Raw genomic sequence first — 23588 nt, forward strand, 5'->3', positions numbered from 1 at the left:
TTAAGGTTATAGACTAAATGGGTGTAATCAAGACATCAGTCTGAGTGCTCTACTCTCAGGAAAAGAAAAGACTCTGTTTAGAAGAAGGAGCTGGTTTATAAAGGCTGGTTGTGTGATTATATATTTACAGCACATTCAGACCAAACAATAGCTGCCCTATCTAACCACTAGCCAGGCTGGTGTGGCAAGAGTGACCTCTAGAGGCTGGTTGTTTCAAAGATTATTGAAAGGGAAAATGGGCCCTACTGTTGGTGTAATTGTAGGGTCCCTACTTCAAATTAGTTGGATCCTATTTTGTATGACCCTGCATCTCATTTGCATATGATGACAAAGGGTTGTGCATTTGTTATATATAAGGGAAAGAAGGCAAGTGGTGTGTGAGGAGAAATTAGTCCTTCACTCCCTGCCCAGAAACTAGGTATTGTTAAATATTTTAAATACACAAACAGCCTCTTCTGGAAACTGGAATTGAACTTGACTAGAACTGAAGCTGAACTAAAAAATGGTTAAGCAGGGACAATCCCAGCGCCCACATTAAAACCCGTGTGACAACCTCATAGGTGAAGGAAGAGCAGCTGTAGATTGTGGAACTAGTATTATTTTGTGTGTCACCTTCATCTTCCCTGTCCCTTCTGCGCGCTCGTTCCCCTGTGCTTATCTGCCTGAATTACTCGCTTTTGTCTCCACCATTACATACAGTGAAACTTTGGCCCTGGGAATCCCGTACTATTTCACCTTCTTGAAGTTCCTGCTTCTTGTCAACTTCCTGGCTGTGCTTACGGGCTGCAGGTTTCATATGTTGCCTATTACCTTTCTTGGGTGTGACTCCCTTTCCTCACAGTCAGATGCAGGTAAGTCTGTGCTTATACCTTCAAAGGGTCTAGGCATCAGAAGGCTTTCCCTAACTGCTGCCCTAAACTTTCAGCTAGCATAATGGTGGTCAGGTAAGATGGGAGGTGCAGTCAAGTATGTGGCGAGAGGGGAAATTTGGCTGGGCAAGCCTGCATTAGTTTGTTCCCCATCCCAGATGGATTAAATCCTGCACTCTGACATCAGAGTACTGGAAGATCTAACCATGTAAAGCTACGTACTCTGTGCTTTCTCCTAGCATCGAGCTGCATGAACTACAGTAGTGGCATCGGTCATCATTGTCTGGCAACACTTCCAGGAACTCTTCACTGGGGAAGTGGTCTACATGAAAAATGACCTGGGATGTAGTACTGTGTGGAGGATGGGTGGACAAAATGCTGACTGATTATGTAAATAGACATTAGGGGTGGAGAAAGGGAGTGCTTTGGAAGTATAATAATGTGGACTGAGCGAGGGGAATGTATTTTGGAGCCAGGTAGAGGGAACTTAAGGTGCAGGTGCAGGATGCTGCTTAATATAAAGTTTGTCCTTATTTATGCAGCCTGGTGGCTTGCTTCACCTTATGCTTCTCTTTTTTTGGGCCCTCTGGAGACATCTCTACCTTTCTTGGTTGTCTAATGTGAAACGGATAGAAAAAACAACCACTACAAATGTGCACTTAGCCTACTGCTTAGCATCCTGGGATACCTCTTTGCCTGTTTCATTGGATCTTCCAGAAGTAAATCTTTGGTAGGGAGATGGGCTTTTAGTAGGCATGAAGGTATGATTTGCGAAAGGATCAAGAAACCGACAGCCAAGCTTCACCACAAATTGGTTCAGGAGAAAGAGAGGATCAACATAAGTAATCTCTTATTGGTCTGGTTCAAATGCGACTTCTTCCTGGTAGTGTCTCAGAAAGTCATCTATTCATACACCCCACATGCAGTCCTGATTACATATTGTTAACTCACCCCAGTCAACTAACATTCCCAGGAAAAGAAATAAAACTTTTATGTTGGGATAGACTGCACAGCTCAATAATACTCCACTTATGGTATTATACACTCATGGAAACAAAATATGTAAGCAGAACTTGTCTTAATCCCTATCTTTTCTATAATAAGGTTATTGCAATGTACTCGCATCCATGTGCTTATCCTCCTCTGTGCTCAGTATCTCACTTTCTTTCCACTGAGCTCTCTCAGTACTCACAGGAGGGATCAAACTATTTGCTTGGAAACATTTATTTCCCTGTCTTTTAAGTATCTTGTCTCATGGTCCTTCTTTCTCTAGGCGGAAGGTAGGTGTTATAGTTTTTTGTGGGTTTTTCGGTCTATGTGGTTCCAGAAAAGTTTCTTCCTGACGTTTCACCAGCATCTGTGGCTGGCATCTTTCTGAAGATGCCAGCCACAGATGCTGGCGAAACGTCAGGAAGAAACTTTTCTGGAACATGGCCACATAGCCCGAAAAACCCACAAAAAACTATGGATGCATCAAATTTCTTTAATCTTGAAGATACTTGTTACCCATGTTGAGTCACATCCTTTGAACTGAACTCCATACTGTGACACATTCTTATCTTAAATACTGATTTCTATAATTCTTGTGGGAAAATGAATTATTTTGGCCTGTGAAAGTTCTTGTTTGCCTATGACACTCTCTATTACTGCCCCAACATTTAGGATCGTGGCCAACTTTATGCACTGGCAGATATTGCGGCGGGAATTCAAGCCATGTGTCAGTGCCAGAATCTTCAGTGAATGGGATTTCTGCATCCAAAGCCCAGAAGCAGCCACACTTAAGCAGAAGACTATTTACAATGGCCTTAAGGTTCATGAAATTAATCTTTGGAATATAATGATGATTTGGTCCCACTCCCACAGCCAATGTTAGTCCCAACTAGAGTAGATTCACTGAACCAATGGGAATTTATTGAGCCAAGTTCCATTGATGAAATTGGTTTCCTCTTGTTGGGATGAACTATGTAATCTAGGCCAAGGCCCCACTTCTTTATCCATGTCCTCCTCTTAACTATTCATCCACATATATTTATAACAGATTTATAAGAAGCCACTGCCTAAACCTGTGGGTAGAATGACAGTAAAGGTTGAGGGGAGGATGCACACAGTCTTCTTTGTTCAGAAACTATAAGGCTCTTTTCTGTCAGATGCCCTTTTTTATCCACCTTCTTTTTAGTTGCTCTCCAGTTGGGTAGCAAACACTGCCCAGCAGGAATTAACACCATGTTAACATATTAAAAAAAGAACAGAACTGGTAAAAGTTCCTTTTTTTAAGACTCCAAGTCCAGAAATCCCCCAGGCAGCGTAGTCATTGAGCTGGCATTGATGAAAGAAAAGGAAATGAATGAGTCTGTAGCAGGGTTGGCGAATCTTTGCACTCCAACAAGGGGCATTACACTGCAGCCTCCACACACTCTCATCCTTGGCTGTATTGGCTAGAGGTTCTGGGAGTTGAAGTGCAAAATATCTGGAAGTCTAAAGGCGCTTCATAGTGGCCTACAAGGACAATAGTCAGATCCAAACCTTTAAACTCCAGTTCTTACCTTGAGGGACATTTTCCTAAGCTACAAGGGACTGGTGGTTATTCTTCCACTCATTCTTTCCATCCTCAGCTTAATGTGTTCTCAATAAGAATGCTAGTTCAGGACTATCCCAGGCTTTGAGAAATCAGTGCCAAAACCTGACATCAAAGGATGTGGGCCCTGGTGATGTTATAAGGGGTAATTCCTAGTAATGTCACTAAGCATGATATATTAAGCATCAACCACATTTGCACAGAGTAGGACACCTCAACAAATAACACAGTGTCAAACATATTAGGAAAACACACAAACACACTTTTCAAGTGCTATCATTCTGAGCTTCCTCCTCCTCACCCTGAAAACTGGGAAAGAAGTTCTGGGCTCTGAGATCTGGGAATGCTAACCATAAAGTGTTTATGGATTTGTTGGGCAGTGTGCATTAGCCTACTTGATTCGGCCAGATGTCCTTTTCCCTTTTGCATGCTTTAACTTTGAAAGCAAACAGTTCTGTATACTCAGGTGCACAGCTAGTGATTGACTCTTGTTTTTCCTGGCAGATAGACCTAGCAGAGGAGATGCGACATTTGCAAAACCAGCAACGGACAAGGAAGGATCTAGCTCAGCTCTATTTGCTGCGCCTGGTGATAAATTGTGTGATCTTGCTGTTGATGGCTGCAGCTTTCTACTTCATCCACTTGGCCACAGAGATTTCACAGAAATACAGTCAGGTAGGCCAGTTGAGGACCAGGCTGGGACTGTAGGTGATTGTTCCCAAATCCAAGACTCAAGTTCATGCTCAGTGTGCCTGATAACAGCTACTTGAACCTTGGCCAGAGATCTTAAGATCTGAAATGACAACTGGACACTGACATACAGCAAAAGGTACTGTCCTGAAGTGGCAATAAGGAAGAAAACCAGGCTCCCAGTATTTTTACTAGGTATAGGACAATCCAGACACTTCATACATAGTGCCCATGCTATTGCAAAAGCTAATGTTGCACTTTACATTCCCTCTTGAACTGGAAAAGGGCCCCCCAGATTCCCAGAAATGGCCTGAAGTCCACCTCTGGTTTAGAAAGTAGATATTTGATGTTAAATAGTATGAGTGGAATCTTGTAATTGTTAGTCTGTTTTGCAAAACCCCATTGGGCAGCACAAAACAAATTACTCTTAGCATACCAGATTTGGGGTCTAATCTAATATCCATTAATGCCCTAACATGGAAGGAATGTGAAGAGAATTGTAAGGGAGAAGACTGCATTGTATCTTATAATGGAAAATCCATGATAAAGGTAGCAGCTGCTGCTGATCTCAACATTGTTGATTACAAAACTGAATGCACAAATCATTCAACTGTGGCACAGAAGGATGGGGATCTTTTGCTCCTTAATCAAGATTTCTGACTGCTGCATGCACACTCAATTAGTAACCTCTTTTAAAAAGTGAATTTCCACTTCTGGGTTTCCCAGAAAAAGTATGTTCCAGGGAATGTGGTGGTGCCAAAGTCCACAGAAATAGCCTCAGGGAGCCACATATACACCCCTGTTCTACATATATACTGATGAAAGCTGGTGATTATAGTTATAACTTGTTCTAATACACATCACTTTATATAAAAACAACAAAGGAGTGTGTGACATCTTTAAGATGAACACTTTTATTACAGCATGATAGGATTATGCAGATTATGATCCACTTGCTGAGATGCAGAGATTACAGTCCAGATACACCACATTTCCGAGAAAGTGGATTGTATGTTAAATGCCACACTGTAATACATCCGTTACTCTTAAAAGCATGGCAAGATTTTTTTATTTTAATGGAAAAGCAGAGAAGACTGCTACTTCTCTTAAACCTTACATTTAGTTACCTTGAGCCCCAAGCTGGATATAAATGCTGAAGGATTAATTTTCATTGATGAAGTTACTACTGCACAAAAGACCAATCACCGCAAAGTATCTCTATGTTGGCTCTGGAATAGGATTCTCACTGGAGATGTACCTGAGGTTTGGGAAGTTTGACTGTGACAGATATATTCTGTGTTCACAAATGAGTCTCTCCACACCAAATCTATCTTTGTATTTGCAGAATGATGCTGCCAAGCTTGGTGTACTGAGTCAGTACTTGCCACCTGTGACCATTTCCATAGCAAACATCTTCCTGCCCTTCCTTTTTCATATTCTGGTCCAGTTGGAAAACTATTCGCCCAACACTGAAGTCAACCTCACCCTAGTGAGGTAGGTGCTTCCATATTGATGATGGATATTGTGGGGGAGGCAAAATGAAGTCGGCACAATAGATTTTACTCTGAGTAGCTGTTTTAGATCCATGATTCCGTCTCTGTCCATAGGGAACCAATAGCTGCCCCAGTTGATCATCAGCCTCAGTACCCTTTTTTGACACCATGATAGCCAAGTGTGATTAAGAATGAGTTGGTACTTTTGCAATCACACAAAGCTTCAGGCAAGCATTCTGGAACACTTTGAGCATAGAATGAATCATCCAGCTCTCTCAGGAAGCTCTTATTACTGGAAAACCCATACTTTTAACATGCAAGATCATTAGGTTTTCAGGAGAAGTGCTGCCACACTATTTTTATTTTTGCACACATGAATAATGCACTTTCCTTTCAATATAGCCATCTCTTTCCCACCACAATTCCCCATCCCTCTGCCCTTATTAAGCAATACTGTTGGTGGTGATATAACCCAGCATATGGATGATGAATGAAACAACCATCAGATATATACAAATTAAGATGCAGAGTGCATCAACAGATTTAAAAATATATTGTAGAATATTTAAAAAGATACAAGTTCTCAATTGCTTGTATGTCAGAACCAAACAATAGTAATGGACAGACAATATATCCATGTATATTATCTGTAGATGGAGGACAGAGTGAGACTAGGTCCACTGGTCCCACTACCTAACTTTTGCAAACTAATCCTAACCACTGCACATAGTCAATGCACATTGAAGAACATCCACAAATGATTTGTGTGATTTGTATGCCCTGCTAGACCACAGGTAATTTGTATGCCCTGCTAGACCTTAGGTGAACACAAACCCCTGTAAATCAAGTGACAGTTTACAATGGTTTGCATATAGCTACTCACCATGCTGCTTGTCTGTATTATTTTATCAAGTGATGAGAAGAAAATTATTCCATATTAGATACAAATGTGGAATTGCATAATGAGCCTTCACTTGGATCTACTTTTGGTCAGGTGGAGATCTTAGGGCAATGGTATCTATAGTAGGAGTGTGTAGGCAATGTTGTAGAGCCCAGGCCATGAATGTGTTTTCTCTTATGTTCCTGCCAGGTGTGTAATCCTGAAACTGTCCAGCCTGGGAATGTTCCTGTTCTTCTTGGGCCACAGGGTTCTATGTGTGGGAAGCAGCAGTGCTCTCCAATGCCAGCCATGTGGCTACAATAAACTATATCAGGTGACTGGAGATGCATGGGATAGTCAGACTGAACTAGTCCTGAATGTGAGCCATATTCTCAAGCAAGGAGTGGGTTTATCTGTGTATCAAAGTGTTGTTCTTGCTGTGTACTTTCATTTCTGATTTATGGTGATCCTAAGGTAAACATATCATGGCATTTTCTTGGCAGAATTTGTTGAGAGAGGGTTTTCCTTGTCTGCCTCTAAATCTGAGAGAGTGTGATTTGCCCAGGGCCATCCAGTGGGTTTCCACAACCAAGTGGGGATTCAAATTGTGGTCTCCCAGTGACCTAGTCCAGCTCTCAAACCACTAGCTCTCAGTCAAAGTGTTAGTAGATCTTGATGCTGAGACAAGCTTTATGGGACCTTTGAGCATCAGATTCAGTTAGATGATTTGGTTTTAGATTTCTAAATATAAATCTTCATTTTCTCAGATGTCTGAATATATCTTCTCTTAAAACATTTTCCTTGGTCCAAAACACACTGCCGAAATAATCCAGTTTGAGATCTCTTTAACTACCCTGGCTTGGAAATTCTGGGAACTGTAGTTTTGTGAAACATTTAGCCTTCTTTGTCAGAGAGCTCTGTTGTCACAAACTACAATTTCCAGTATCCCCTAGCTCTGAGCCAGGGCAGTTAAAGCAATCTCAAACTAGATTGTGCAGTTTTGGACCCTTTCCCCCTTTCCTCTTGTGTTTTTGTTTCCAACAGTAGCTCACCCAGTAGTAAACACACATGTTGCTTCTTTTTCTAAAGTTCAAGTAACATGGAAAACTGGGTTGGCTGATAGCAATTAACCCCCCCCCTTACAAATCCCAGAATCCCATAACACTGAGCCATGGCAGCCAAAGCCAGGCCAAAATGGACCATTTTCTTAGTGTAGATGCAACTTGAGAGAGCAAATCAAGCCCAAACTTTCCCTGGAAGCTAAACTGGTTCAACTGAGGTTCTTGTACTTTGGACACTGGAATAAATTATAAAGCAGTAGAAAAAAGGATACTGTATCACAGGTGGATAGGTTCAGTCAAGAAGCCACCATGGTTGCTGCTCAATAGTAATTAATTTATCTCTAATTATTCTTAATTATTGCAGACCCTCAGCATTCTTGTGCTGATATTCTCCATGTTTTGAATAAGAAGAAAACTAATGTTGTATTCAGACCATCATTCTTGATAAAATTATCCTGTATGCCTTTAATGTGAATTCAAATCACACTTTGTTATTATGCCTACAATACTGGACTGCCGTATAATGTGCCTAGAATAAAATATCCTTTCTGCTTTTTTATACTCATGAGCCACTTTCTTTGTCCTACTTGATCACACAGTGTTGGGAGACCCACATTGGACAGGAAATGTACAAGATGACTATCTTCAGCTTCTTAACTACCTTGGCATTCACTTTTCTTATCAGCTTGCCCCGGAGGTAAGGCAAAAGATCACAACCAATGCCAGTCGAATCTGGTAACCTTGTTTCTTTGATTGTTCAGCTATCCCAGGTACAGATTAGAAAAGTTGATTTTGGTTTTGGACCACAACTCCCAGAATCTCCCAGCCTGTATGGTCATTGGGAGACTCTGCAAGTTATGGTTCAAAAACAAACAAAAAACAAACAAACATCTTAACTAGCCTCTTAAAGGGAGTTTGTTTCTTCTTTAATCCATGGATAGGCCATTAATTCATTTGGATGTATTGGTCCTGTCAGTGTGATACTAGGAAGTAGAACATCAGGCTAGCAGAGGAGCATAAGAACATAAGACCTGTTGGATTAGACTTAAGACCTATCTTGTACACCATTCTCTTCCTGCAGTGGTCAACCAGGTGCCCACCAGAGGAACAAAGCCCAGAAGCAGAACCGAAAGGTGTTCTCCTGCTTTTCTTCCTGGAAGAAAGACTTAGCCATCAAGATTAATAGCCATTTATAGCCTTAACCCCTGTGAATTACCTATCAGTCTTTTGATTGTGGTCATCACCACATCTTGTAGAAGTAAATCCCACAGTTTAACAATGAAGCGTTTCTGTCTATCTTTTATTGTCATGATTCAATTACATACAGGACAACCTCTTCCTGTATAATATGCCCCATATACTCAAGTCCTCTGGGAAATATTTACTTCAGCCAGGCTGAACTAGACTGACACTTGTCACCCAGAGGACCTTTTCATCAGCCACCCCTAGATGGTAGAATGACCTGCCAGGAAAGATTTGACAGCGAATTATGTTGCCTGAATTTAAGAGAGTATTAAGCACCTATCTCTTTTGGCAGGCCTTCCCAGTTGTCTTTAAACTATTAATTTTCAATCAGGATATTTTAATTATGCTGGATGATTTTAATGTGTCCTATTTTTTATGTATTAATTGTTGTTTAACAGTGTTTTTACTGTGTTTAAATTATTGTATGTATTTTAATCTATGTTGTATCCCACCTTGAGCCTTGAGGAGAGGAGAATAAATAATAATAATAATAATAATAATAATAATAATAATAGTTTTTACTTTTTCCACAAGAATGTGGAATTGTTGTTGTTAATGTTATTGTTTTGATAACTCCACATTTTTGTGAAAAAAGTAAAAACTTCATTTTATCTATTTTGTTCATGCTACCCATGGCGTCACTAGGAGGGTGCAGGGGGTTCAGATTGCACCAGGTGACACCCTAAGGGCGGGGTGACACCACTGCTCCTCAAACATCTACCTTTTGGCAGAAACAGGCTGTGGCATTCATCTGCTTCCCTTTAAAATGCTATAAGAGATGGTACGAGTGGGGTGAAACTCAGTGGGAGGGGAAATGAGAGGCCTCAGATTTTAAAAAATATATCAAGATAGAAGATAGTATTTCGCTTCAATAATCAAAGGCGGTGGCAGTCATATGAATGTAGTAGTGAGTATAGATTGATATAGATAGGGAGGAGATGTGAAAGAGCTGAGATGAATGTTAGATTGGATATATTACGAAAAGATAAATTAATATATATATGTAAGATTATATAAGATCGTAAGATAAGGCAAAGAAGCATTCAAGACAAAGAAATAATCAAGATAAATAAAGAAGGGAAAGAAGAGAGTACAAATGATATAAGATTAATCAGAGTCTAATTGTTTTACACAAAAAATATTGTCATTATTATGGATATTATTACTTGCTCAGTTATTGATTTACCTATATGAATTTGAATATATGTGTGTTATGTTATACAGTTGAATAATAAACTTTCAAAAAAAATTAAATCCTATTTTAACCCAATCTTCACTATGTATATGTAAATACATTTAGGTTGTGCATATGATATTTTAATTTGAAGGTATAATTTTAATTTTGCTAGTTGATTGTGTCACAACTGTTACCATCACATTCAGTGGTATATGGGAATTACAAATTATGAGTAACATTAGTTCAAAAAAGCATTCCTAAGGATTCTGTATGGTGTGAAATGGGAGGAGGTTAATAGGAGGGTGATACAATGAGTTTCTGTGCCGTGTGACACCAACCCTAGTGACACCACTGCATGTCTCCTTTCTCCCCCAAAAAGCTCTAAATAGATTTGTAACTTTCATTATATGGAAGATTGTCCCACTGTCTGATTAAAAGAAAGCTGTTGGTTGCTTTTTTCTGCACTTTTCCCAGTACTATAATGTCCTCCTTGAAGTGGTATGCCCAGATCTGTATACTCTGTATTCTAAGTGTGGTCCCATCATTGATTTCTATACAGGCATTTAAAACATAGACTGCAACACAGACTGCTACTAATTTTTTGTTCTCTTTTTTGTGATTTCCAACATGGAATTAACTTATTTTAAGAACTACTGTCAGTCTTGTTTCATTGCTGCTCAGTGCAGGGTATTTTGCCTTGTCTGTGGAAATGAAACAGATTTCAGTTCTTTGTTGTGGGTCAGCTGCAACGATATAGGACCGTGACACTAGCGTGATACCCTGTTGTGGTTGCTGGAAGAAAGTATCATGTGTATCTGAGTACCTGCTCTCTCTCTCTCTCTCTCTCTCTCAGCTTGCTGGCTAAGCATTCAACCAGTGCACTGGCTCAGTGGCTTGGCAAAGAGGAGTTCCTGGTGCCACACAATGTTTTGGATATTGTTGCAGCTCAAACTGTCATATGGATTGGGATATTCTTTTGCCCACTCCTGCCTTTACTTGGCTGTGTCTCGATCTTCCTTACATTCTTTGTAAAAAAGGTAAAGGCTGTGAGTTTCTGAGATGGGGAGAGAGAATGGGAATGTGTATGCAAAAGGATGGTTCTCTCAAACAAGGGAGTAACCAAGAATGTGGGCTCAGCCTGCATTAGAGCACCTAGACCTCTTGGTCCATCATGCACCACCACACATAAAAGTGCCTGATCCTAGCCTAGGCTGGGACTGTGGAGGAGTCAAGGACTTGCCATTTCTGTCACTGGCTTTATTCTGATGCTGCATAACATATAAGCCCTGGTGGTGCGGTAGTTAAATGCAGGTACTGCAGCCACAAGATTGTGAGTTTGATCCCAGGGGCTCTAAGGTTGACTCAGGGCCTGTACAGACAGGCCAAAAGAAAGCTGCTTTGGGTCACTTTGGAGGTACTGTATGCTGTTTAAATGATGCATGCGTCCTAAGAGGCCAGAAGCCATGCCAAAGCCACAATCCAGTCCTAAGGACTGGAACGCAGCTTTGGTGCAGCTTCTGGCCTCTTAAGATATGTGTGTCATTTAAACAGCATACTTCCAAAGTGGCTTGTATTTACAGGCTCTCAGCTTTCCATTGTTTCGTAGGTCAGTAAAATGAGTACCCAGCTGGTTGGGGAAAATTAGCTTACAGATTGTAAACTGCTTAGAGAGTGCTGAGTTCACTGATAAGCGGTATAGAAATGTACATGCTGTTGCTATTGCTATATAACAAAAGCCCCATGTGAGGGCACAGGGAGCACACTCTTAAGGTGTCTTCTTTTTCTCTCCCATAGTACACCTTATTCCAGAACTGCCAGCCTTCAACCAAGCTATTTCGAGCCTCCCATTCAAAATTCCTCTTTCATATCATGCTACTGTTAGGCCTGTTCCTGGCCTGTTCTCCTCTGAGCTATGTAATCACCAGGTGAGTTGAGATGTTGAGGAGTGAGCCACTTAGGTACTGAGTGTGGTGAAAGCTATCTTTAACAGTCATTTTGTTTTCCTTCCAGGGTTTCTCCGTCCCATGCCTGTGGGCTCTTTAGGAACTATTCCTCCTCCTGGCAAGCTGTGCCTGTGGCTGTGTCCCATTTACCCCCCTCAGCACAGCTGGTCTTGAACTTTGCTGCTTCCAATGTCTTTTGCTTCTCACTTTTGATGCTGCTCAGGTGGGTCCTTTGAGGGGTCATAGATGGAATACCAGGGAATAATGATCACACATAGAAATTTCTTGCAAGGGATGAGCTTGAAAAGTTACTTTCTTGGGCTACAACATCCAGCAGTTTACTCTGTTGGAGAGAGTGTAAGTGAGGTGGTGAGTCCACTCAGGTCTTTAGCACAAGGAAGCTATCCCACGTGCTAGACCAATTTTGTGGATAGTATTAAGAACATTGGATAACTCTTTTAAAGTCTAGTTTAAAATCAGTTGGAGATTGACCACCCAGTTGACCTGGGAGTCACCTTTGAATCACCAGTGACTGCTGACTCCCAAAATCCTTCAGTGGCCAGGCTGGCAGGGAATTCTGAGGACTGTAGTCATGTCTCCCATCCGAGCTTTGTAATGAAGGCAGTTTTAATACAACAGGGGGTTAGTTGTTTTATCTTGTGTTGTAGACCACATGGTTTTAGGAGCATTTCCGCTTCTAGCCAATTAACCAATTATATACACTGAGTTATTGAAACAAATACATTATTCACTTAAGACACAAGGCAATGTACTCTGTTGACTGTTGGGGGGAAAATGACAGTACTTGTCTTCTTGCCAACTGGAACACAATTCCTCCATTACTTGTTACAACCTCATTCAAACTATTCACTTTGACCAATCATGGCCACCAAGCAAGAAACCCCTCCTTTTTCTTTCTTTTTTTTTAAATTTTATTTTTATTTGGTTTTTCTTTTCTTTACATCCTTATTTTCAGTATTCATCAATAAAAGATCATACATATCGTCTGTACCTTCCCTTTCCCTTCCCTCCCTTTCCCCTCTTAAACCCCCCACCCTCTTACCCTTCCCCTCCCCTTCCCCCTGTACACATCCTAGTACTTCCAACCTATATAGTCCTTTATAGATTACATATTACTCTTTCGATTTTCCTTTACAATCATCATTCTTCCTTTACATATATCTATATACAAGTCATTTCTTTCGCTCTTTACCTCTTTACATTCCTAATCTTCCTTTTCTTATATCTCTCCTTTATTTTCCTTTTACTAACTTTCTTTTCTTCTTTCCACATACCGTATTACTATGTTCCATTCATCTTTATCCTTATCCTCTTCCTCTTTCTCTCCTTTTAACCTTTTAGACAATCTGTCTGAATCTCTCATATCTAACAATTTATTAGTCCATTCTTTTAATGTAGGGGTCTGTGTAGATCTCCATTTTTGAGCGTATAACAACCTTGCTGCTGTCACCATGTATAACACAATTTTCCAATATGTTCTTTCAGTCTCTCTTCCTATCACGCCTGTCATATTTAACAAAAATAACTCCGGGTTTTTTGGGAAATTCCTTTCCAACATTTCTTTCATTGCTTCATATATTTCCCCCCAAAACTGCTTTGCTTTGCTACAGACCCACCACATGTGGTAAAACGTTCCTTCTGTTTTCCCACACTTCCAACACATTTTGTTTACCTTTTTGTACATTTTGGATAGCTTAACCGGTGTCAAATACCAAAAATAAAACATTTTAAAATAATTTTCTTTCAGGTTCTGTGCCATGATGAACTTACAGGTTTTCCTCCATGACAATTCCCAGTTTTCTAAGAATATATTTTGTTGTATTATTTGACTCCACTTTGTCATGTTTTCTTTAACCACTTCCTGTTCCAAATCTCTTTTTAGTAGTTCCCTATAATATTTTGTTATCTTTTTCTTTTTCTGTTTTTCTAATATTATTATGTCCAATTCATTGTTTTTTTTCTCTATTCCTTCCTGCTTCATGTCTTTCTTAAATCTTTCTTCTAATTGTTTATATGCAAACCATGCTATTTCTATATTCTCTTGTTCTAATTTTTCTCTAGATTTAAGTTTTAATACCGCTTTTTCCCCTTCTTCCACAATATGTTCATATGTTATCCATTTCTCTTGTACTTTTCTAAATTTTCCAAAATGAGCTTCTTGTGGTGATGTCCACCTTGGAATCTTATTGTAAAATCTTTTACTATAATATTCCCAAATTTTTAATAGTCCTTTTCTAATCACATGATTTTTAAATTCCTTATTTTCTTTCCATTTTTTACCCCTCCTTTTTCAAACTCTACTCCTTACCTCTTCTTAACTCTTCTCAGAAAGGAAGGAAAAGCTTATTGATGTTCATGGCTTAACCCTATACATTAGGTTTGGCAACTTTGATGGATCTCGTAACTTCCGTTGGCCATACAGGCTGCTAAATCTCTCTCTCTCTCTCTGCCCCCCCCCCCAATCGTCTAGATATGAAAGATTGTTTTTTAATGTTGAACAGTGCTGCAAGAGAGGCTTTGGCCTTTTCAAAAAGGAAAAACACAGCTCCTGGAAGCTTCCAAGAGTAGCAATTTTCTGTTAACTACTCCCTCCCTCTCTCTTTCTCGTTTTTACACTTGCAGCATCCTACACTGCTCTGTGTGGAAATTCATTTTGTTAGTGTTGGCCCAGATTTCTATGACAGGATCTTGCCAGCAGCTCATAAAAATATACATAGTTTTTAAGCTTTGTGTTTAGTAAATGATATGGGAACAAGTGGAGTGAAACAATGCTATTTTAGACAAGGCTACTCCCTGTAAAATATAAAAAAGCATATCATGCTCAGCAAAGTGAAAAGCAGTAGAAAAAGAGGAGGACACACTATAGTTGAGTTGACTGAGGCCCGGTACAGATGGGCAGGAAGGGACAGTGAGACGCCACCCCCTTTTGTTCTTGCAGCAACCGCATGGGCACAGCAACGATCCGCTCTAAAAAGGAGCTGCGAAACACAGCTCTTTTCTGCACCACTGCCAAGGCTCCATTAGCACCCTGGAGTGGTGCAGTGATGTCTCTTGTGTGCCGCCCCATTTGGACACAGCGCACAAGGCATGTCATCAGTGTGCATGCTGTCTGAATGCACGCACACCCAAAATGGTGCCAGGAGAGTGCGGAGCGTGGGGACACTCCACTCTCCCGAGCCCTAATTTTGGCCCCAGGCTGCCACAAAGCGGTGGTCTGTACTGGGCCTCAGTCAAGAAAGCCACAGCCCTGAGTTTTCAAGACCTAAGCTGGAGAGTTGAAGACTGGGGCTCTTGGGGATTTATTATTCATAAGCTTGCCACAAGTTGAAGCTGACTTGATGGCAGTTAACAACAGTGAGACATTGCCTGAGATTTCCAGGGCGGATAAACCCTTAATTATAATCTTTATCTGCTATTATCCATCATCTGCATCCATTAACCATTATTATATTTGATAACATCTTCTGTAGTATCTGTAACTTGTTCTATTTTCATTTTTCTTTCAATTAGTTTGGTTAAGTTTGAGTGCATCAAGGCCCAGTTTAAGACAGTTTGTAAACTTGTTCTCCTGTTCCAGTACTGCTGTCAGCCACCTGCTCTGGGTTTCAGATGCCTCCTTGGATTAATCCCTGGAAAGAGGAAGTGGAGACACATATCATTTGCATATTCATTATGGCACGTCAGCCCAAATCTCCAGATGAATTCTCCTAGCAGTTTTCTGTAGATATTGAAAAGCCTGGAGAACAAGACATAACCTTGAGATAATATAATAATAATAATAAATTTTATTTATACCCTGCCCTTCCATAAAAAAATGATCAGGGCGGCTTACAAGATTTATAAAAACATTACAATACAGGTTAAAATCCAATATAACAGTTAAAAACATTATTACAAGAACAGGAACAGGAAAACAATAAAATGGGAAATACACGTATCAGGGGCAAAGTGAGACATCAATCCAGGGTCAAAGAGAGGGGGAGAAGATGGGGGAAAGGGGGCAGGAAAATAAATAGACAAATTAAGGTGGGAAGGCCAACCGAAACAGGTATGTTTTCAACTGTTTTTTAAAAACAGCTAACGAGGTGGCGGTGCGAAGCTCTGCAGGGAGCTTATTCCATAGGGAGGGGGCAGCAATAGTAAAAGCCCTCTGTGAGGTCCGTATATAGTTGGATCTAGGGACCTCCAATAGTTTACTCCCGGAAGTTCTGAGTGTGCGAGGCGGATTATATGGGGAGAGGCAGTCCTCTAAGTACCCTGGGCCCAAGCCATTTAGGGCTTTATAGGTCAAAACCAACACCTTGTATTGAGCTCGGAAGCGAATAGGCAGCCAGTGAAGATCTTTTAAAATAGGTGTTACATGGTCCGACCTGGAACTACCAGCGACCAATCTAGCTGCCATATTCTGCACCAATTGCAGCTTCCGAGTTTGGTACAAGGGTTGCCCCATGTAGAGCGCATTGCAGAAATCTAATCGAGAGGTTACCAAAGCATGTACAACAGTTTCTAGGTCCTTTCGGTCCAGGTAGGGACGCAGCTGGCGTATCAGCCGAAGCTGATAGCAGGCACTCCTGACCATCGCATCCACCTGAGAAGTCAGCTAAAGCGACGAATCAAGGAGCACTCCCAAGCTGCGCACCGAGTCCTTCAGGGGGAGCGTGACCCCATTCAGGACCGGGTGACAGATCTCACCACCCGAAACCGGGGAACCTATCACCAGTACTTCCGTTTTCCCTGGATTCACGCTGAGTTTGTTCTCCCTCATCCAGCCCATTACCGACGCCAAGCAGGCATCTAGAGGAGAGATGCCATCCTTAGTTACTGCATCAGTCGGAGACATAGAGAAAATTATCTGGGTGTCATCAGCGTACTGATAACACCGCGCCCCATGTCTCCGGATGATCTCTCCCAGTGGCTTCATGTAAAGGTTGAATAGCATAGGGGACAAAATCGCTCCTTGAGGGACACCAGATGTAAGGGCCCTCCTATCGGAGTGACAGTCCCCCAGCTCCACCATCTGGGATCTGCCCGAGAGGTAGGAACGGAACCACTGCAAAGCAGTGCCCCCAATTCCCAACTCCCTCAGGCGTCCCAGAAGGATACCATGGTCGATGGTATCGAAGGCCGCTGAGATGTCCAAAAGCACCAACAGGGACACGCTCCCCCTGTCCATGCCCAGACGGAGATCATCAACTAAGGCGACCATGGCAGTCTCAACTCCATAGCCCGCCCGGAAGCCGGTTTGAAATGGGTCCAGAAAATCGGTGTCGTCCAAGATCGACTGAAGCTGGAAGGCGACTGCTCTCTCGATCACCTTCCCCAAAAAAGGTAGCAGCGAGATGGGTCTATAATTATTATGGAGCAGGGGGTCTAAGGAGGGCTTCTTTAGCAGGGGTTTAACCACTGCTAATTTTAATTTGGATGGAAACTGACCCTCACTTAGAGATGTATTAATTATGTGATGCAACATTAGTCGCACCACATCTCCCCCCCCTGAGCTGTCAACCATGAGGGACAGGGATCAAGAGAGCAAGTCGTCCTCCTAACACTTCGGAGGATCTTGTCCACTTCATCGGTACTAACAAACTCAAAGTGATCCAGTATAACAGGGATCACGGACGCTTCGGACACCTCTACTATAGGATCTGCACAAAGATACCCCATGTCAGTTGCCAAAACCCTTACAATCTTTGTCTGTCTTCCTCAGAATAGCATCAATTCACGTCTCAAACCGCATCCCAGCCCAGAGTCATGGTTCAGGAGGATAATATAGTTTCGAGTATAGGAAGCTGCTGGCAGGTCTTGGAGCATTAACAGGAACACAATGGCTACCCCTCCCACTCCTTTTTCCCCGGCATAAGTTGTCTACTAGATGCCTTTTTCACAATTTGACATAGAACACACATACCACAGTTTTGTATTGACTCTTACAGTCAACACTATGGAGATTATCACATGGAAGAGGCAAGCATCCTTCTCCTGTCATTAAACTGTGTAATTCATGCAGTCAGGGGAAGATTATCACACCCCTGCATGTTTATCCTGGTCTTCTCCAATCCGTAAACAGTAATGGATGCATCATTTGATATTAACACAAGTTTCCATTAATACAAAATGATGGGTTCATTACTGTTTACGGACGGGAGAAGAACTGGATAAGCATGGAGTGTGTATGATAATCTTCCCACCCACCTCCCAATCACTCGATTAACACAGTTTAACGATGGGAGAAGTATGCTTGCCTCTCGTATGATAATCTCCCATGTCTCATTGCTGTGAAAGCAGGTCACTGGAATTCAAAACTGATGGTCTCTCTTTTTTCTCTCCATAGCTTAATTCTAACAGTGTACATTTCACAGGCACAGGCCAATAGAAAAGTCATTGAAAGACTCAAGAAGCAACATGTGCTGGTAAGTTGTCTTCTAGCTTTGAAGAAGAATAGGAGATGTTGTGTGGACAGCTCACAGGCTGAGAGTGGAGGGAACCTCCTTCTGCCATTGCAGGGTTTAGCACCCTCTGTTCTCAGTATATGAACCACCACTGTTGCCACATGACCATGCAGTAATATTTGTCATGACATCTCTGGAAACCTGTGACTGGGTGATGATCTCTTCTGTAGTCCATGTATTTCAGGGGTGGAAGAATGTCACATTGGTTCCCCAGGAAATCCTGAAGGGCCATCACCTCTTCTACATCCTGACAACGTTTTTATTTTATTTTATTTTGTTGCCCCTAAATGTCCCCTATGTGATATGGGGCAATTTCGCTAGCTAGGAGAGGCTGAAAAGGGCAACTACTTCCTGTCTCTTCCCCCACTGAATTAATTGTGTGTAAATTATTTTTGCACTTTGAACTTAGTCTGCACCATTGGAGGTAGCCCAAAGACAAAGGGGGGGGGGGGAATGGGAGGAAGAGAAGGAAACTGGGACATATTAAAAGCAGCTGAAAAAGTGGGATGACAGAGGATTAATCAGAACTGTTGCTAAACAGTTTGAGGATATGTTATCTGCTGGGGGGGGGGATTGTCTCCTGAGCCTAAAACAGCTTGGGGGAAAACATGGTTAAATTGCAACCCTATGACCTGGGGATGTTTAAGAATGTTTTGGAGCTATTCCAACTCCCCCCCCCCCCCCAAAAAAAAAGATTGTCCAAAGATTCTGGGGGGAAAGAGCTCTGGGAGCCATATGAGGACTGTAGGGCACACATCCCTCTCCTTGATATAATCCAAAGGTGCACAAACTTTTTGTTTTTGTGAGCCATATCCCACATCAGTTGGGAGGTGCATATGTGTGTGAAAACATATTTCAGCACACAGGAATGAGGAGGTTTAAACTTCCCTTCCCTACTCACTGAGATCCTAGTGAGTAGTGAGATGTATAGTATGTGCAAATTAAAGCATCTCCCACCCTTGAATGATCACCATTGCAGTTTTCCTGCTGCTAGCAGCAGAGGAGAAACAGCAATCTCAGATCACTAGGGATTGGGAGATATTTTTGCTTCCCTCCTCCCTGTAAACTTGTTACTTGTGGCAGAGAAACACGGGTCTTAAAAACCACAGAACAGTGTCAGCCCCTCCCACCTCATACCAGCTGATCAACTGGGCTGAAGATAAAAGGGTTCCTGTGATTTTGGGATCACACAAGGACCAGCTGAGAGCTACTTGTTGTCCTGTGAGCACAAGTTATGCACCTTGACATGATGTAACCTAATTCTTTTTTGCCCCCTCCATCTAGTGCGTCCAGGAAAAATGGTGCCTGGTGAGGAAACTGGCTCAGCTGATATTGAAATCACAATGAGTCCGGAACTGTTGACCCACCAGGGAAAGTAAAGGAAATGGCAGAAATTCTGCTAGGAGAAGGAACATGTATTTTGCTTCTAAGAAAAGCAGAACCCACAGAGTGGCCAAAGTTTACCTGAACTAAATGAGCCATACTGCAAAATAAGGTCTCAGTGATCTGAACAGAGCTTCTATACCTATGTCTCTTAAATAAATATAGTACAGTACCTGTTTCTTCACTTTATTGGTTTTAGGCTGCACTTCTTGAATCAGATATTGAACATTCCAGTCTTCTGAAGCCTGCTGCTGCTATGTACAGAAAATTATTATTTTGAGAATGAGCAATTGCTGAGAAATGTATTTCAGTACCATCTTTACTCCAAGAGAGATCTATCAAACAACATCTGAACCAGATATAAGCAATTTACCAAAGTGGCCCCCAGTTACTGCTAAAAGAGTACATCTTCTGATTTCCAAATTAAAAACAGGCAAAGCTCCTGGCTGTGATAACATCCCTCCTGAATTATTAAAAGCAAATACAGATTGGTGGGCTCCTGTTCTCGCAAGTTTGTTTACATGGATTGATTGAACGACACACATCCCTGAGGATAGGGATTTAGCTATTATTATTCCAATCTATAAAAAAGGTGAGAGAACTGACCCGGCAAATTACTGATCTATCAGCTTGCTAAGTATTATCAGCAAATTATATGCTTTGTACTTGCATGAAAAGCTCCAGGACTGAATAGAGCAAGAAAACATTCTTGCTGACGAGCAAGCTGGATTTAGAACAGGTTGAAGTACAGATGGCCATGGACTTATTCTTCAACATCTCTCAGAAAAGTATGCACCAACTAATGAAGGTCTTTATATTGCATTCATAGACTTCAAGCAAGCTTTTGATTCAATCTCAAAGGAAAACTGGAAAAAATTGGAATCTCATAACATAAATAAGAGATCAGTGGTGCTTATGAAGAAGCTTTATGGAAATACCTATGTGACAGTCCGATGTAGCCCTGCTGGACATTTAACAAGAAAAATACCCACCTATGTTGGAGTAAGACAGGGCTGCATACTAGCCCCCATCTTATTCAACTTCTATACTGTATTATCTCTTTAGTTTATCATTTGGAATTGATAAAATCTCACCCCCCTCATTTAACAGATAGGCCGGTAGCTGTGCTATTATATGCCGATGACCTGGTGCTTCTATCACAGACAAGAATAGGTCTGAAACACCTCTTAAGCACTCTTGCTACCTACTGTAAAGATGAGCTGTTGACCATAAACTACAACAAAACAAAGGTTATGGTATTTAATAAGAAAAAGACCAAACATAAATGCAGATCAACGGCCATCAAATAGATCAGGTTACCTCATACAAATACTTAGGGATAACCTTTCAGTCAACAGGATCATGGAATCTGCAAATGAAGCCATCGCAAGTGCCCAAAGAAGTACCAAAGCACTTCTTTCCTTTTTCTATTCAAAAAGTGGCCAATACATCCCCGCAGCCATCCATGTATTCATCAGTAAAATAATTTCTCAGATGCTGTATGGTTGTCAGGTGTACACGCTTAATGATTACAACTCATGTGAAGTAGCACAAACCAAATTTTTAAGAGCAATTACAAGAATTCCAACATGCATCCCAAATGTAATACTCAATTTGGAGACAGGACAAATTTCTATGGAGGCCCAAATACTGATGCTTACTGTGAATTTCTGGCTAAAGTTGACTTTTCTTCCTGTGGAACTTACGCCTTTAATTTTGGCAGATACTTTCCAATCTAAATGAAAAAACTCTTTGACTACAAAACTACAAAATCTGGGACTCACAACTAACACCCTTCAGTCCATGGGATATTCTAAAGCTAAAACAGCCATTATGCAGCACATAAAGGACACAGGATTCCATAACCATCTAACTCAGTCTGCAAACTATTTTACTTATTGGGACTGTGTAGGACTGCTTACTGTGCCAAACTACATCACGAACCTATCGATCCCCAGATATAGAATAGTTTTCGCACTAGCTAGATTAAATGTTCTACCATCAGCATTACTGGAGGGTAAATATAGTAAGACTCCTGTTCATGAGAAAGCATGCCCCTGTAACTCAGGAGATATAGAAAATATTGGACATGTATTGTTTCACTGCCCTTTTTATGGCAATGCTTGCAGAGATTTGATCACTCCTATACCTTTGAACGTACCTGGGAGATCTGAAGCTTTTTATTTAAATTACCTATTATTAGACTGGAACTCGCATATAACTTATAAAGTGGTACAATTTTCTGCACTAGCAATCACTTGTAGGAAAAGAACAACTGATCAAAGTTAAATGCATAACATTGTGTCTTGTCTGGTACTGCATTTTGGTAAAAATCTGATATCGCTAATCTACTTTAATTATTTCTATCTTAAGGTTGGAAGCCCATAAAGGTCTATTTTTAATTTAATTGAAGCTATCATAATGTAACGGAAATGAATTATTTTCATTTCTAGTTGGCAGATTTTTATCCCAAGCAATCTTTTTATGTGTATTATTTTATTTTTCTATGTTATATTTTATACTGATGCTGGTCTTTGACTGTAATAAAGAATTTCAGAGCAAGGCGTATGGCATACAGTATATGACATAAAGTGGCAATAAAGATATACATGCTTTAAGCTGAAGCATTGTCACTAGTCTCCCGTGGAAATAGTTTGCTTACTCATTTGATCACAAATTTCTTGGTCATTGAAAATAAACCAAGTGTCAAGAAATATCAAAGTGCATATGAGTGGGTTTGTGTTATATATAGTACTTATGTATCATATTAATTATATTATGTGGCAAGCTCACATCAGACTCTGTGCTTATTGAATAGTAGGGGTAGGGGTGTGTGTGTGTGGTGAATAAAAATGTACATGCTTGAAAATGGGAAGAAAGTATTTTTCATGCACTGGATACCCCTCAATCTGAGATGTTCCTTTGTGTAAATCCTCCAACTGCATTTTTCCTAGGTACCATCCTCATCTTTCTCCATTTACATTTTTTTAAAAGCAGATTTATACCCCCCTTTGTTCCCTGTTTTGGTGTTGTCTATCATTGTTCTAAATCCAGAAATCTAATACCACAGTGGCATATACACTTATCTCCCTGTGGTGCCCCTTTCATTACAGGTGATATCATAGTAGTGCCTTGAAACCCATTTTGGGAGAACAGTGGGATGTACATCCAATAAATAAATAAAATTAATAATCAATATCCCACATCTTTTAGACATCAATCAAAATTTCAAATCTCAGTGTAGATCCTTAGGTTACTTTCTTCTCCCCTCACTGTCAGTAAGGCCAGATGTTGCACTTGTGGCAAGAAAGACAGTGAATATTGTCTGGGACAAATGGTAGAAAGCTACCTACATGTCACAACCTATCTCTTTATCTAGTTTCTGTAGTGGTATAATCCACGCATTTGCAGTGAGTTAAATTTAGTTGTAACAACTGGGACCTGTTGCAACATCAGGTTGCTATTTATTCCCACAAGATGATTAACACACTTTTAGGCCTCCAGCCATCTTGAAGTTGGAGCCTTGTTGTGTTCAGAACTTGAGTATGTCGGTGTATATTGTTGGAAGGGGATAAACTTTATAGCATAAATAGTAGCCCAAAAATATTTCCACTCCCTCCCAGGATATGTATTAAAAACTCAGTGCTTCTAAATATCACGCTCTGGGGATCAGTGCCAGGAGATTATCAGACCGGAGCTAAGTGTCCTTATCCCACCATTAACCTATGGTATTTGTGCAATCAGGGGGAAGATTTCCACATCCCTGTGTGAAGATCCCGTTCTTCTCCTGTCCATAAAGAGT

General features: G+C 40.9%; 1 protein-coding gene across 1 annotated transcript; it reads left to right on the forward strand.

The window, feature by feature from the left end:
- The first annotated feature begins 1519 nt into the window (after positions 1 to 1519).
- On the forward strand, positions 1520 to 22565 carry TMC8 (transmembrane channel like 8). Its single transcript, XM_042452590.1, has 11 exons — positions 1520 to 1588; positions 2532 to 2679; positions 3949 to 4119; positions 5480 to 5628; positions 6718 to 6841; positions 8168 to 8265; positions 10844 to 11027; positions 11785 to 11915; positions 12001 to 12156; positions 18286 to 18364; positions 19688 to 22565. The coding sequence occupies exons 2-11, from the start codon at positions 2548 to 2550 to the stop codon at positions 19748 to 19750; spliced, it is 1287 nt and encodes a 428-aa protein (XP_042308524.1). The 5' UTR covers positions 1520 to 1588; positions 2532 to 2547; the 3' UTR covers positions 19751 to 22565.
- Positions 22566 to 23588: the final 1023 nt, after the last annotated feature.

Source organism: Sceloporus undulatus, chromosome 2 (genome assembly GCF_019175285.1).
Source record: "Sceloporus undulatus isolate JIND9_A2432 ecotype Alabama chromosome 2, SceUnd_v1.1, whole genome shotgun sequence".
NCBI classification, from domain to species: domain Eukaryota; kingdom Metazoa; phylum Chordata; class Lepidosauria; order Squamata; family Phrynosomatidae; genus Sceloporus; species Sceloporus undulatus.

Bases quoted from the DNA above. Each gene is read 5' to 3' on its own strand.
- TMC8 (XM_042452590.1), top strand. From the start codon at position 2,548: ATGCACTGGCAGATATTGCGGCGGGAATTCAAGCCATGTGTCAGTGCC. The intron at 4,120-5,479 runs GTAGGCCAGTTG...TTGTATTTGCAG, and splicing joins TTTCACAGAAATACAGTCAG to AATGATGCTGCCAAGCTTGG. The intron at 5,629-6,717 runs GTAGGTGCTTCC...TGTTCCTGCCAG, and splicing joins GTCAACCTCACCCTAGTGAG to GTGTGTAATCCTGAAACTGT.